Below are 16,464 nucleotides of genomic sequence, written 5' to 3' on the forward strand. Positions count from 1 at the left end.
CGGGACGCTTGCAATCCATTGCTTTACATTTGCTTGCTTCTGACGAAAATCTGGCATGTCGGGAACCAGTAAAACGGTGGGAGACGTTTTGGAATTGCTCGGCAATGCCTACAGCACTGTACACTTGTGGGGTGTCTCAACGTCTCTTTGGAGACATTGAAAGTGGACATTCATTACTTGCCGAAAGCTAAGGGAGGCTTGCAGCAGCCTTGGAGAAAGTTTCAAAAAGGAAAAGCACCCACCAGTCGTACTGCACCTTTTTCATGTGTACAGTTTCGTATTGCACTGCAGCAGTTCCGTGTTTCATCAGTCGGATACTGCTTCAATTTATTATATTGTATTACTAGTGAACTTTATGCTTTCATATTTACTACTAAACTGGTCATTTTCAAATAAATTTAATATGTGCAATTTGGTTCTTATTTATCAATAGCGGGTACATATATATGTATCATTTAACTGAAGCATTGCAAAATATGTTGTGTCATTGGCATTTCAGTTAACAACTTGAAAGACTCCCAGGTCGTCTAACTTGACCATTATTTGGTTATTGTGTCGAGCAAAGTGCCCTTCCTTTGTCCAGCACTTAAAACAAATATTTTGTTTTTATAAAAAAATCTGCTCCAAAAACCACTTTTTGCTGCTGCGAAACACTGTTTTGGCTGCTCCAAAAGCCACTTTTGCTGCTCCAAAACACTGTTTTGGCTGCTCCAAAAGCCACTTTTGCTGCTCCAAAACGCTGTTTTGGCTGCTCCAAAGGCCACTTTTGCTGCTCCAGAACACTGTTTTGGCTGCTCCAAAAGGTGCTCCAAAACGGCTTAGGCCAATCACATCACTGCATGGTGCTTGTGCTCTTTCGGAAGCTTCGTATGGCCTCTAAAAGTTACTTATTTATCTTCGTTTGAAGCAAAACAATAAACGAAGTTTAATAAGTAACTTTTAAAGCCCAAAGGAAGCTCCTGAAAAAGCACAAGCAGACGTGATAGACCTGTACGCTGGTCAGAAATTGATGGCCGCGGTGCACCGGAGAGTTCCCTTCCGGCGGCAGCGGCGTGGAGAAACGCGTTGAACTGTCGGCACACCATTCTCAATGTGCGGCGGCGGCGTGACTTTGCAGCGGTGGCGCTTAGGTCTACCATGTGACCATCAGGGACTCCCGCGGTTGCCAACCACAAATTTGTTTCGCTCCGTATATATTGGTGATGGGCCGAACTTTTGCCGAATTGACAATGCGGCAAAGCCAAACCTTTGCCGAACTTTTCTAAATATTCGGCAAAGATCAACGTTACTAAAACACTCAGTTGGGAAACTCGCCCTTGAAACCTGGGCCGCTGGCATCCACCGAGACTGAGCTAAATACGATAACAGCGCCACCCTTCAGTGACAAGTTGAAACATGAAAGTTGCTTTGTATGGCTACTGCAAGATGGCCCTTCGAGATGGCGCCACTGGCCCTGCCATGAATCAACGGAACCAGTAAATGCAGTTGTGCAGTTCACGGAGTGGCCGCTGCGGGAGAAAGGGCAGCGTTGCGATCACAATAGACCCTTTTCAAAAGTCAGAGTCCTCTTGTGGCAGTCCGAAAAGCTCCAATATTGCCGCTCTAATGGCGGTGATAGGAGATCATGCGCGGCTAAGTCAAGCACCCTCGATTTCGTGCATCGAAGGTGACGTGAAACGACCAACATCTTTTCCTTCTTCTGCTCTATGCTTTCGAAGACGTTCGATTTTTCTGGTGTGGAGAAACAGTGTAGTTCCGCCATTAGAGCGTCGGGTCTGGCTCTGCACAAGGTGGGTAGACTTGACTTTCGGAAAGGGTCTATTAGTTCGGTACTGGGGTAAGGATCGGCGCCACTTTTTCAGAGCAGGCTCTATGGCAGTTTCCCAACTGAGGGGTTCTAGTAACGTTGGCAAAGGTTCAGCAAAAATACATTGTTACCAGACTTAACGCTGATATCTAATTTTTCCTGGCGAAAAAAGATTTTTTTTTCTTGGCTTAAATGCAACATGTAATGCATATCGATACAATGATTACTAAATAAGGTGATATTCTACAAGATAATTGTATCGGTGTCATTTTTGTGTGTTTACTGGCAATTTTACAGTGATTTTTGCAGAAGTGGTTTGACAACGAGGTTGGGTAATAGCAGGCACAGTCACGATAGGCACCTGCTACTACCCACGATCTGCGAAAATAGATGCAACGCTTGCTGTGCCTTCACCAGAAGAGATAACAGTATTATTGTAAATATGCATTTTTTTTTTTATTTCAGTCACTTGACGTCAGCTTTGCATAAAAGAGTGTGTCCCATATTCGCAACGTCTCGTCTCTAACTTCTAAAATGCCGGTTTCTGATGTTAGGACACACACAGTTAGGACAGATGGGAAGAGTTAGGAATGTCGGATGTGCGATGTCGAACAAGATTGTTCTGTGTTTAGTTTTATGCAGGTATGTGAGAACCGCAAAATAATGCTAATTAAAAAGGAATTTTACTTTGTTTTGGTGCTAACTGCTTGTGAGCCGAAAACAGGATTGTTATAATTGCGAGGAGTGCTTTAATTAAAGTAATTGTCAGTCAGTATGTTTCACCTACCTCTTTGCATTACTAGAAAGGTCAAATGAAAATCACGTTATCCAGAATGTATCGCATCATTTGTCACTTGCTCACTGGACTGCTTCAATTCCTTGTTGATCTTCTGTTCTTGAGGCAGAAAATATTGAAGAGAACAGCAATCGGAAAGGCTCACAAACGCACAGCTACCGTGTTGCCTACTCCACACCTCGCCATAACCGTTGGCTGTACTACACTGCACGACGGTAACCGCACGGCATCCATTTGCAATCTATGGCCGCTTCGCGTTCTCGTGCGTGCGCAGACATTTGCCAAATTTTTGCCTAATCTTTGCCAAACTTTCCTTCAAAAGTTCTGCATGTCCCAAACTTTGCCGAATCTGAAGTTTGGCAGTTTTGGTCCATCACGAATAAATATAGCTTTAAAAATATTTTTTTCTTCATTGTAAATTCATTTTTTTACATTCTTTTTCAATCTAGGCTGTTTAAAAAATTTTTCTTTCCATGTGTTTTTTAAGGTCAGGGGGCGTGTGCAACTTGTGGTGAGACACTGATCTCTATGACAATTGCTGAATCGTGCTTCCCGCTCCCGCAAGTGAAGCCACTGTATGGCCACCTTGCTCGTAGACAAATTGCGGTTTTGCTAGCGTTGCAGAGGCTAGTGGCAGCATGCTGAAGACATGTTTTCTACTTGTTTGTCGTCATTTGCCAAAGAAGTTTTTTAAGACCCTGTGTAAGCAATGAGATTTGCCGATGAGAACACGTGGAAATTTTTACGAAAGCGCAGTGCCGCAGGAAAAAAGGCACAACTCGTCGAAAGCAAGTTTTGCCGGTCTCGCGGCATGATCAAAGCTTCCTTGGCACGCTGAAGTGCTGTGTGTTTGTGCCTTTGCACGCTTGGATACCGATCAAGAATCAGCGCTGCAGCAAAGTTTTGAAGGTGTGTCGCGTGTAGATGTTTTTGCATCATATATCGGCCATGGAGTTCTGGATCGTCCAGCTGTTCTGGCGATTTGCTATCAAGGGAGGAAAACAATCTGTACGATTGCTCTTATGCACTATTAACAATGGCTATGTTCCAAATCTACTCTAATGAATCACATGGCAGCACAAAAAGAACAACACTGTGGAGCAAGGATGGTTTTTGAAGGCAAGACGGCGAGATTGACAATCTTTGAAGCGTGGCCCATATGGTCATGTGCAATCTGTTGACCAATCACAATTAGGCAAGCTGCGCTCAAACTTGATGTTGTGTTTTATAATGAGCCGGACCACTGATCAGTAATGAGCAACTGTTGCGCGGTATTCTGTAAACCGTCTAATGACAAAAAAAAAAGACATACCTACATCCCACCCTCCAACATGGGGAGGGGGGGCGGAGGGGGAGGGGGGAGGTACATCCTTACTCAGGGTTTTAAAAAACTTCTTTGGCGAATGACGACGAAGGAGTAGAAAACATTTCTTCAGCATGCTGCCGCCAGCCTCTGCAACGCTAGCAAAACCACAATTTCTCTATGAGCAAGATGGCCGTCCGGCGGCTTCACTCACGCTGCAGCGATCAAGTGGGGAAGTGCGATCCAGCAATTGTCATAGAGATCAGTGCGGTGAGACGTGGTGGGAGATGCTTTATTACGATTGTGCCGATAAATTTTAGTAGCTGCGTTTGAGACGTTTTGTGTTTGTCCTTTTTTTCGTCCGTCGTCTCCAGGTTTTTAAAACTGTGTAGATTCTTCTACGGCATCCCCTAGCTAGTTTTCTCTTTTTTTATTGTGCTTAGAGACAAATGGCAAACATCTCGGTGACTGGAGAAAAAATCAACCATAAGTATAATCTTTTGACCTTTACCCCACACTTAAGAAAGGAAACTAACATTTTTGCATTTGAGCATGGTGCTAGTGGGTGCATTGTCAGGAGTTGCACAATATCGTCTTTTATCTTTTTGTTTCTTGTGGTTTTGAGCATGTTCAAGATGGAGTTGTTGCAACTCACGTTTTTAATGATGGAAAGGGGGCAGAAAGTGCCTCTTTTTTATTATTTTAAAATTTTTGTATATTTTTTTACTTCTAAAGATTTGGTGTTCAAAATCATAACTTTAATAGGATGCATTTTATTTCCTGTTGAAGTTAGCAGTCAATATAGGCTACATTCGAGATTCAAAGCGTCGTCACGGTAGAGATTTTTTATTACGGACTGTTTCCTGTTGAAGTCAACGGACAATATATTTTACATCAGACACTAAAAACAAAGTGTTTGATAGCATGTTTTTATATAACATCTATGATCGTTTTCATTAAAAGAAAAAAAGTTAAGATTTTTGCATTGTTCATAAGTCGCGCAAAGTACGTTCTCACAAGATTTGGTTGTTGAAGGAAGAAAAGATTCTTTTGGCGTTTGAAGTGTGTACGTGTTGATATGATAGCATCTGTCTAATCTAAAATACTGTAGACTTGCATATATCTTAATTCTCTTACATAAAGGGGTAAGTTAATAATGCTCACCGAGGAGCCAAACTTTTTTTACTACGGTTCCTGAGGTGCAAACGAGTATAATATACCACATTGTTTTGTCTAAAATGTAGTTCTGTAAGTGACACTAAGCATGCACGTGGCTTGCATTGACATCACATCAGCACCCATTGTGGTGGCCTTGCTGCTGAGCGCATCCCTTCTGCAGCATACATTTCGCACCAGCAATTTTTCTGTTGGCTAGAACAAGTAGCAGTGACCACTAGCACGATGCGATGATGTGGAAGTCGCATATAAAAGGGACAGCTTCCTTTAATGGCTTCATTATTTGGTAGTCTTAGGCTATAGCTAGAAGCAACCTAATCTAATTTGATTCAATGGACCTTTTTCAAAAGTCAGTCTATTCACCCTGGTCAGAGGCAAACCTAATGCTCTAATGGTGGCACTACACAGCTTCTTCATACCTGGAAAAGCGGACGTCTTCAAGAGCATAAAGCCGAAAGTGAGGTATTTATTCTAACAAGTTGGTCCTTGAACGTTGCTCTCGATTCCTGAAGTCGAGGGTGCTTGATGTAGGTGGCATTGTTTTTCTATCGCTGCCATTGGAGTATAAAAATATTGAAGCTTTTGAGACTGCCACTAGGTGGCTCTGACTTTTCAAAACAATCTATTGCTGGAGTTTATTGATACCAGCCTTAGTGTAGGATGTGAGGACCCGTTTCAGGGTTTAATATTGTTTTTCTTATAAGGCGTCTCAATTCCTGGAACAATTTGTTTGAATTCCCAAGGACGCCGCATCTGCAAGTGCGGCTGCAGCAACTGCAAATCAGTGGGTGGACGGATTCCTGTCCCAGGACAAAGAAAAGGGCAGTGATGCTGACTTCTGGGAGAATCTCCAGAAAGAATGGGACCAAATGGCAAGGTAGGCTAGAACAGCAATCAGCATGGGGAGTTAGAATGAGTGCAATATTGTCACTTAGACTGTATGTTTGATCATGTCTTGCATAAAAATATATTTCTGTCAGTGTTATTGGGTATGTGGTTTCAGATTTGTGAGTGATAATGGATAATGCAGCAAAGAAGATATTGCTTTAACTTGACATTTTCCACATCTTTAAAGTGGCCCAATTTTTGCTGTGTGCCCGTTTAACCATCAGGGCCCATGTCTCTGAGTCATAACTGCCTTAACTGGGGGAATTTCAGGCCACCTAGTTATTTAACCTCTTAACTGTTTTGGACAAGTTTAGTTTGTCCACCTAGAGCCATCCCCAAACCATTTAGGACGAGTGTAGCTCTTCCGCGCACCCTCGCTCGCCCCTTGGCTGTTTTGGACGACCCAGGCTCATGCAGAGCTTAGAGAAGCACATGTGCTGTAAATGTTTTACTGCACATATTTTATAAAAATGGAAGACCAATAGTGGAGATGCATGCAACCAGGGCCGCACGTGCAATAAAAAAAAAAGAAGCTGTTTATGGTTAAAGTTGCTACAAGTATAAAGAATGGCTGAGGGGTTTATGTAGTAGGTGCTATAGTTTATATTATACTATATACCAATATGTATAGTGTGGTATACTATATATTCAATATAGTATACGGCTGCTAGGTAATAGGAATTAGTACCAGTTCACAACCACTCAAACTGCACAATGAGGAGTCCATTGGGCAAAGAAGGGACGCGCATGTGTTACGGGACCCGCTGAATTCCATTTGTGATCATCAGGCAGAAATAATGGAAAGAATGAAAACTTAAGTAGTATTTCCTTTTCAAGAGTCGGAGGTTGTTTATCTGAACTTTTCTTATCAGCCAGCATTCACTAACGGTCATACATGTTTTCCTCTTGCTCGACAACATGAAAAGCAGAGAAACCCCCAGTTCACACCCGTGGCTCTCTGAGTACGAGAACCTCTCGGAGCCTTATCGCGTGAGTAGACGTCTCATTCCCAATTTGGTGCCCAATGGCGCGACGTCCGCTCAATTTGAACTTGAACTCCACCCTTTGTTGTCGTTGCAGGAGTACAAATTTGCGGAGGACAATCCCCTGGAAGACGTGGAAAATCCCTTTGAGGAAGGGCTTAAAAAGCTGCAGGAAAATGACATTCCAAGCGCTGTGCTGCTCTTCGAAGCGGCGGTGCAGAAGAACCCGCAGCACGTGGAGGTGATGTGCATCATCAGCCATGGTTTGTCCCCGAAACTAGAGGTGCTAAATAAGCTACGCTTCAGAGTGACGACACTTTGCCCATCTTGGTGCCGAAAATCATTGTTACCAGTTATCCGAGGCTCTACCTGGAATTGTTGGAAATGCTTTTCCGTCCTCCGGAAATGTTAAAACGGTCTGCAACGGAGAAAAAGATGTTGCCTGAGCCTCCCAATGCCGTATCTAAAGCTTGGGAGCTTGCATTTTCAAATTGCAAGTATCGTCAATTGCATCTGCTCTGCCCTAAGCACCAAAATGGCGGCACTCACGAGGTAATGGGGAACGGGGGACAGACACTCTAAGCGTAGCTTCTTTAGTGACTCTACTTGAACTTTTTGGAACGAGAGATGGGTGGAAGAGGCAAGCTAATAAGGACAGGCTGCTTATTATAAATTGAATGGAACCGGTCATCGTTAGGATAATGAAAGTCTGAGGATTAGGGCGGCGCAGGTACAAAACTTGTCACCTTTAAGTAGAGTAGGACATGCAAACCTTCGGAATTGGTTTTCATGATTAGGGATTTGTCCTACTAGAACTTTGCGGAAAATAGATGAACCCCCCCAATGAAAAGTAATTAAGTGGACTCGCGTTGTTCCTGTCTACAAGGTCTACCGTATTTGTCACAAAATATGAATGTAGTAATGAAATAGCATATAGTACAGTATACTACCAAAACATGGTGGTTGTGATTTTTCACACCTGTCTATGTAATTCCAGTACTATTCAAGCCCACCTTGAACAAAGTAAATTTAGGTCTTCCATAGTTATATTATAGTGAGGAATACTTGTCACAGACAAAAATATGGGATCGAGAACAGTTTTTGTCTTATGGACAAGCTTCGTATAAAGGTAAAACTTGGTTGCTGTTGGTCTTAACGGCTTTGCTTTTGCTGCAAAAATGGTTGCATTACTGCACTGTGTGGTGCAACAAGCATAATGCGAGACGTGCATAGCTGATACGCCACTTGTGGAAAAGCGAGAGTTCCTACAAAAGGAAAAGGAACGCAAAGTGGCTGTGCGGTGTGTGATCACTCCTTTCCGTCACTACTTGTGCATAAAATAAAGGATTGCACATATCCCACAGTGGCCTTCCATCTGCTTTGTGGGCGTTTGCTTCTCTTGCTCGTCTGGGGCATGCATGATACCAAACACTTGGCAAGTAGCTCAGAAAAATACACTGTATCAACGACAGAGCCCGTGAGCATGCAGCGTCTCTAAAGGGAACAGCGGCAGGACATCTGGCAGCTCATTGGAGGACATGCCAGTGCAGTGTAGCTTTGAACAGCACCACCATTCTTGGAAGAAACAACAATCCTCATGCATGCGAAATGCTCGAGGCGCTCGCCATCGAGGAGCACGCGGAGGACTGTGTCAGCACGCCATCAATCACCGTCCACAAAAAAGAAAGACAGTACCTAAAGAATGTCACGCCCCAAACAACAACAGCACGAGCTTGTGGCGGGTTAGTTCAAAAACAATAATTTGCGGGGAATACTGTGCAAATGATTTGTACATATTTTTTGTATAAGTGTAAATATCGGGAGTGATCCTTATTAGTGGAATAGGGTAATTTGTATAATAGGTTATTGTGCTCCACTTGGGACTCAAAAAGAAGGACCAAAAGCGCAAAGAAGAAGTTTAAACTAAAAAATCGTTGGTAGTCAGCTGTGTGTCATATCCTGTCCTTTCTGTCTTTGTGTTCTAGATATTTCTAAAGTTCAAGCTGATATAACTACAAATACACTTTGCATGAATGTTTCAAAGAACCTCTGTGCAATATGTTTTTACACATCTCAAATGACTAGTAATAATGAATGCCATGCTTTCGAAGTTTGCTTGAATTTTTGAATGCTTGTAACTCCTACATAGAATTATGCTAAGATTACGGTATATGAAAGTGACATAGACCTCTTTTTATAGTAGCTTAACGAGATAATTAGTAGTTGTTTCAATCAATGTGCACATTCCCCCGACCTTCAGGACAGATGGCAGAAAGTATGCCACACTGTGGTGCTCGAATATTTTTCTCTCTCTGTTTACAGGCTTGGCAGTACCTTGGAACGACTCAGGCAGAAAACGAGCAAGACCCAGCTGCGATTGCTGCCCTGAGAAAGTAGGTTCCAAAGACTTCTTTATCTATCTAGACAAAAAACAAAGGGCCTTTGTTCGTGGGCTTGCTAAAATGTGCATAAACCTGATCTCTGTCTCCATTTTTTTTTATACAGGCCAAATCACTTCTGCAAAAAATGATGCATTGCACAAAAAAAAGGTTGATGTCCTACTGGGCTCTGCCAAAGGGCCTGTTTAGGAAAATTTATAACATTCGGTATAATTAGGCTCTCAAATACTCTACCTATTCACCTCGATTAACCGCTTAATTAATCGAGATAAAAGAATTTTGTACATCTTCTGGTGTCTTGCAAGGAGATCTTTTCATGGTCAACACTCGATCCCGGCGCAACTTGCTCGCAGAGGAGAGCATTACGGCAATGCATTGTCACGTGCCTCACTTTGATGCTTCGATTGGAAGACGGGCCCCGCAGCCTTTGCCAGTTGAATTGTAGGTACTAAACCCAAAAGGTTTTTGAGTTAAAGACTAAATCTTTAATAGAAAAGCAGGGCTAACTTCAGTTGATGAGGATGTCGAATCATAGGGGGGCACTTCGTCCAGCTGGTTTTCCACAGAGCTCGGTGTTTACCAACACGAGGCTTCTTTACATCGTCTTCCTCGACCAAGTGCAGATTGGGCACGAGTGCTTCTTCGGTGATCGGTCGGGACCCGTACTTGACCGATGCTTTGCCGATCGAATGCGAGGCCGAGCTGAACGCCAACACAAGGTTCAGCAACGTTGGCCATGTGCTTCATCGGGAACACTGGCAAATAACTTGTGTTGTTGTTGCCCCCACGTGTTTAGTACTCAACTTTACCACTAGGGTCTCCTCCCGAATAGCCTGCATGTCACAAAGCTGATTCTCAGGTCTGCCCGCTTCAGCTGTTGCCAGCAGTGGCGGAGCCAGGGAAGGGGCATATGGAACTTCAGCCCCCCCTCCCGTCCCCAGCACCCCAAGACATGGATATCCCAACCCCTTTAGCCCCTCCTGAAAAAAAAAATCCGTATCCTACATTACTGATTGTCAGGCAGGGGTGGACGTATGGGTCAGGCTTGTGGGGGAACATTGGAAATTCGACTCGGGAGGGGGGGGGGGGGGGGGGTGGTTCTGCAAAGACATGTAACATCACGGACAGATTTCACGCCCCACACACAACGTCACAAACGAAACTAGTTACACTTTCACCATGAACTAAGCATTCCAACTAGTGTATGCCCATTTTTCTATTCAAAAGATAAAGTTGCCCTTAAAGGTGTTTGTGGTGGGGAGTCCCCTGTGCACCCTTTTAAATTTGGCCGTGTTGCCAGGTCCCTGGAGCTGAACCCCCAGAACCTGCCAGCGCTGATGGCCGTGGCCGTGAGCTACACCAATGAGTCGCTGCAGACCCAGGCCTGCGACTCCCTGCTGCAGTGGCTCAAGAACCACCCCCGCTACCAGGCACTCGTGGCCGAGGGGGCCGGCGCCGCTTCGGAGCCCACTGCCTTTCCGCTCTCCTCCATCATGTCCAAGTGAGAGGCAGCCCTTTGCTCTGCCACACACAGAAACGTGCAGATGGAAAGTTGCGGCGACAAAAGAATCGCTCGGAGACGCCCGTACGTAACAAGAAAAACACTACCGTTGCAGCGAGCAGCACGGCCGGACGCGGGACCTGTTCATTGCGGCGGCGCGCCTCTCGCCGAGCGACCCGGACCCGGACGTGCAGAGCGGTCTGGGCGTCCTTTTCAACTTGTCCGGAGAATATGACAAGGCTGCAGACTGCTTCAGGGCTGCCCTGACCGTGCGACCAAACGTAGGTGGCCTGGGAAAGCTCGTTGCCCTTTGCCTCCTCTGTGGCGTGGTGACCTTCGCTCTGGTCACTTCGCTGGTGCTCGTTAGAATGCCCGGCTTTCTGCGAAGCTGCCTCGGATGCTTCGTCTGAGAATACCTCTAGCTACATTTAAATCTTCAAGCCGTGGCTGCCATTTTAGTGATGGAAGTGAAGCTACAGTGATACATAGGTTTTAAATGTGGAAGTCTAGCGGAGAGAGCTCAGTAAGTTTTTTTTATTCTTGCATACGATGCTCACTGTTTGTGCCTACTTTATGTGCCATGAAAGCCTTAGCTCGAAGATTAGGATTTCAAATAAACCGCACCTTACCTTCAGTGTCCCACAGTTCTTTGAATCTAATCCAACTGAGGATGCCACGAAAGTAATCGTAGCGTGCGTGCGTTTCAACATCACAAAGTTAGTCGGCCCCCAATGGGCGTCCCCGCCAAAGGTTAGATATTCAGCCGCTGCAATATCACCACCATCCCACAGGTCTTTAACGTGCATCATGCAATGTCGACACACGACCGCATGCCGTTACGACGCTCATCCGGATAGAAACGGCCGTAGTGGGATCCCACGACACGTACAGTTTCTCCCGAATGGCGAGCTCATTGCGCATTAGTCGGTCGGAGCCACATGAGCACAGAATAAGACGGTGTCCCCAAAACCCTAAAGGGCCTTTCCTTCCACTAAACCCTCGCAGGACAGCCTGCTGTGGAACAGACTGGGTGCCACGCTTGCCAACGGAAGCAGGTCCGAGGAGGCGGTGGACGCTTACCGGCAAGCGCTCCAGCTCTCGCCAGGCTTCATACGGTCCCGCTTCAACCTCGGCATCAGCTGCATCAACCTGGGCTCCTACAGGTGAACTGCCGCCATCCACCCGTTAGTTCGGAGTGGTGCCAGTCCTCGGGTCACACCAACCTCCTTGCGACAAGAGTCTTTATAAACGAGCTACTGAACCAGTAACTAATCGTGTTGCTGCTTCGTATAAGCCACACTACGTGGAGAAATAGACGAGCGTGCTCTAAAACCACGTCTCGAATATATGGAAACGCACAAAATGTGTCGTGAATGACCTCTAAACATATGCTGCGTGCCGTAAGGTCATATGACATCACGGTGTTGCGTGGCATCGCAAGGTCGCATGACCCCAGCATCGTGCACATTGCGACTCAAAGTCAAGTTCAAGTATTATAGGGTGTCACGCAACACCTTGACATCGAGCTCATGTGAGCGGTATAGCCTCTATGGGGCTATATTGCTCATATAACTTTGACCTGTGCGTCTGTCAAGCTGAACGTTTGCCTTTCACCTTTCTGTTCAAGCGCAATGTTTCGCCTTTCTCACGAATCTCAGCCCTACACCAGATTCTGCGTTAAAAGCTCACGCAAGTCTAGGTTCTCTCAATCGGTTTTCGTTGACTCTCCACTGAATTGTTCTGCGCTCACTCGCCCCACAGGGAAGCCGCCGAGCACTTCCTGACGGCGCTGAACATGCAGAGCGCGGGGAGGGGTCCCCTGGGCAGGCAGCAGCCCAACACATCCGTGTCGGAGAACATCTGGTCCACCCTGCGGATGGTGTTCACCCTCCTCAACCGGCCGGACCTGTACAAGGTGGCTGACCGCAGGGACCTGTCCTTCCTCAACCGGGAGTTCCAGATGGAGTCCTGACTTAACCCTGGCGTCGTGCTGTGCGAGTGCTTCCGCCATGTCGGACCCGTTTCGCGCCCGTGCGTCGTGCGCAGGAACTGATGCGGCCGAAATCCAGCGGCTTCCCAGAGTACAATCACATTTGCGGACGAACGGATTGTTTGCTTCTTTCGCAGGAACAAAAACTTCCGGGGTCTCGCACGACGCCAGAAGATCAACGCCTCCTAGATGGGGCTGTAGTGCTGAACTTTCGGCATCACCCGCAGTGATTGAAGACAGGTGTTGAGGCAGCGTTTGGCTGGAGCTCGTATTTTCACCGATTGAACCTTGGCCAACCGCCTCGATCAGCCGAGGCGATCGGCCGATGCCGCGCCCTGTGTCGATCCCTTTTAGGTGACACCAAAAATTCAGCACTACGACTTTGTTATCTCGGTGTCGGCCTAATTTCGAAGCCCAAAACAATAAGTTGCGAAACTTGTATAAACTTTTTTTATACGCCATTCACCAATCTCTGTTCAACCTGAGAAAAGCTGGCAAAGCTTAGAATGTGGCAACTTCGGAAGGTAGCCCCTACTGCACGCGTGTTTCGTGTGACGAGAGCATATGTGAGAGCTACGAGCTCGCTTTCCTAGCTTTCGCTCGTCGGAAAGAAAGGGCCAACGAAGTATGGAAGCTGAGGAAAATAAAGAAAAGAATGAGAATAAAGCTTCTAAAGCAAGCCGGTTCATCGCCCATCGGATACACAAAGTGTCTGGAAAATGTTTTGAAGCACCAAAAATGAAAAAAAAAAAAAAGGCTATGTCGTCGTCTTGCGTGCGTACTTGCCTGTATGAACTGCAATACAACAAGCGCACAAAGAATGCAGCTCTCTTTCCTTACCCTTGTCTGCAACATCGTTAAAAGAATGCAAGATGCATGGTTCATGATATTATTTGTATAAAATTTTTGGACCCATGCTTGAGCTGTATATATTTTTGTAACGAGTCGGGATAGCCCTAGGTCTTCAGGAGTGTGTGGAGGTTTCTGTTCTCAATGAAGGTATGATTTTTCCACTGTAGAAACAAAAATTTCTCTCCCTTTTTAGAACCAGACATATGGAAATAAGATTTGGATGCCAAAATTGATTGCAACTGCCATGTCACATTTTACACTCGTATACCAAGTATGGATGGTGGGAATTCTACATTTAGCCTTGTAGTCAGTACCGCCTGTGTTGTAAGAAAGCAGGAAGAAAAATCGTGAATGAAAATCAAAATTGTGGAAATCGATGAAACATCATGTTAAAAAAATGCATGAATAAAAAGTGTGTCACCGTGGCATACTCCCGCATTAGCGCATCAGGAGAGCCCCTGAAGGCCCTACCTGATTTTGACTTTACTGATGACACAGCACTAATTTTATGCAATATCTGTGCTGACACAGTATTGGTGTAGGATATAGCAGAGGCAAGGTGTTAGTGGTGCAGTATCATGATCGGGCTTTTGCTAAACATTTGGAACACCAGGGAACATGCTGGAATTGTAGGTGTGCTTGCTGCGCATGCTCCACCCGTCTGTAGAAAAGAAAGTTGCCTTTGCCTTAGAAAATAAGGCAAAGGCACTGCTGTCTACCTCTGCAAACTTGCCTAAAGGAAGTCACTGTTGCAACCATCACACGTAACTACAAACCCAGCATGCTCCTTGTCGTTTAGCTAAAGGTCTATTGTACTCAACACAATGCGAGGATGTGCCCCAGTGCTTGTGACTCTGGTAATCTATTCTCGTTTGAGAAAATGTTCGATGAAGAGCGCAGAGGACATCTACATACTCCACGTCACAACCATCTGCAGCACAGCTAAAAGAGAGGCATGAACTCATGGCTTTGAAAATGTCTCCTATGTGCAAATTCTTGCATGAACAAAGCATTCTGCTGAGGTAGGCTCACGTGGCTGCCTTTGTCTGCATCGTAGACATTTGCAAAATGGAGTATAAACATTGTACTAGTCCCAAAACTGCAAATCTTGTCATTATTGGTAGAAAGTAATCTTTACTGCCTTAAGTAGAAAGAATCAAACTGAAGATGTTCCAATCACTTTTGACAGCTCTCTGAAGATTAAAGGGCAACTCTAGTCAGTATCTTTGAATTTGGGTTACAACAGTTTTCAGCTAAAAGCAGTGTCCCTGAATAACAAGGTATAATTTTTCTTTTTTCGATATTGTGTGTACCGTAAAATCCCGAGAGATGCCCCACCCCCGACAGATAGCCCACCCCTATTTTTGGCTTGGTTTGCTATATATTTTAAACACCGAAAGATAGCCCATTCCTATTAATTGTAGTGCTGGGATCAGTGATGTCCTCAGCGTAAATACATTGCTGACTGGGAAGTATAAATATCTTTGCTTCGTTGCCGGAAGGGACACGGCCTTAAAATAGCAATTTTTCTACTTTTCTTGATTGTACATTGAAAGTTAGCCCACCCCATATTTTCACCCGATTTGCTCGTGATGTTAGGTGGGCTATCTCTCGGGATTTTACGGTAGTTCTGTAAATATCACGCCTCAAAAGTTTGTGTCAGGCGTCTACGGTAAAATCAAAACTATCTGCTAGAGGGATGGCAACGCTGATCATCAGCCGTACGGCCGCGATATGACGTTGCAAAGGTGCTGCTGTACGCGGTACAACTAGGGGTGTCGCAAACTTTTGTCGAACCGGATCTTTAGGTCGAACTTTCGGGGTTCGACTGGGTCGAACCGGTTCGACGAACCTTCAAACTTTTTACCAGATTCGACCGGTTCGACTTGGGACTTTGTGGACAGACATACAAGTATGTCTAGGTTTGGAGAAATATTTTTTTATCCAAAGGGTTATTTTATTTTATGAACAGTAGGAATTAAAAGAAACCAATTCTAATTACCGAAGAAGTTAATAACTTAATTTTTTGTACTGTATTAACTGAAATAACCAATGAGCACTGCCCTTTATTAATCCGTTGGCCATCACCATCCCATCCGAAGCCAACTGGCCAGCCTGTTGCGCGTGCGCACACGAGTCGAACCTTAATACAAGGTTCGTCGAATTTTCCACAAGGTCGAAAAAGTCGAACCTGGTCAAACTCAAACCTCGGCTGGTTCGCGACACCCCTAGGTACAACCAATCGACTGCAGCTCCGCCGCGACGTGATGTCACAAGGGTGCTGCGCCAGCGTTCTTTGACTAAGAGCTAAACCGCTTGTCGCCCGCTTAAAGGGGCCCTGCAACAACTTTTTGCCTATTTTATAATTGTCACCGAACCTGAGCAAACTGAACGTAGTAACTTAGTGAATTTCTTCCGTTTCTCAAAATTCACTTCATTTTAAAAGTTATAGGCATATTAAAATTACAAAAACAAGCAAAAAGTAACCTCCGTCATGACGTCCTTGGTCCTCTGTTCCCCCCTTTTTCCCACACCCGCAGATTGCGGTGATTGGGGAAGATGAGGAAAGGAGGAGAGGCCGAGGAGAGAGAGCTGCCCGGGAATGGGGCAGCTCTCTCTTCTCGGCTGACCAGGACCAACAATGTCACAATTTCGTCACCTGCCGCGCTTCCGTAGGAGGAGGAGGAGGTTTCCACGTCGTGCGGTTAAAATATGACGCACTGATATTTAGTTACCCTCTCCGTGCCCGCTGGTTTGCCCGAACAACAA

At 45.3% G+C, this 16,464-nt stretch overlaps 1 protein-coding gene across 4 annotated transcripts in view; it reads left to right on the forward strand.

The window, feature by feature from the left end:
- The window catches only part of LOC8053881 (peroxisomal targeting signal 1 receptor), a 31,014-nt gene extending 16,220 nt beyond the window's left edge, over nucleotides 1-14,794 (forward strand). For 2 of the 4 annotated variants that reach the window (XM_029982263.3, XM_029982265.4), the window contains 8 exons: nucleotides 5,826-5,959; nucleotides 6,897-6,960; nucleotides 7,051-7,194; nucleotides 9,276-9,346; nucleotides 10,653-10,853; nucleotides 10,969-11,134; nucleotides 11,859-12,016; nucleotides 12,615-14,794. In XM_029982263.3, coding sequence (XP_029838123.2) covers nucleotides 5,826-5,959; nucleotides 6,897-6,960; nucleotides 7,051-7,194; nucleotides 9,276-9,346; nucleotides 10,653-10,853; nucleotides 10,969-11,134; nucleotides 11,859-12,016; nucleotides 12,615-12,825 — 1,149 coding nt within the window. In that variant the 3' untranslated portion in view covers nucleotides 12,826-14,794. The remainder of the gene's footprint in view (nucleotides 1-5,825; nucleotides 5,960-6,896; nucleotides 6,961-7,050; nucleotides 7,195-9,275; nucleotides 9,347-10,652; nucleotides 10,854-10,968; nucleotides 11,135-11,858; nucleotides 12,017-12,614) is intronic. The other 2 variants (XM_029982264.3, XM_029982266.4) reach the window with 1 other exon arrangement.
- The last annotated feature ends 1,670 nt before the right edge of the window (nucleotides 14,795-16,464 follow it).

This window comes from Ixodes scapularis, unplaced genomic scaffold (genome assembly GCF_016920785.2).
Source record: "Ixodes scapularis isolate PalLabHiFi unplaced genomic scaffold, ASM1692078v2 PGA_scaffold1__304_contigs__length_218370807, whole genome shotgun sequence".
Classification (NCBI taxonomy): Eukaryota; Metazoa; Arthropoda; class Arachnida; order Ixodida; family Ixodidae; genus Ixodes; species Ixodes scapularis.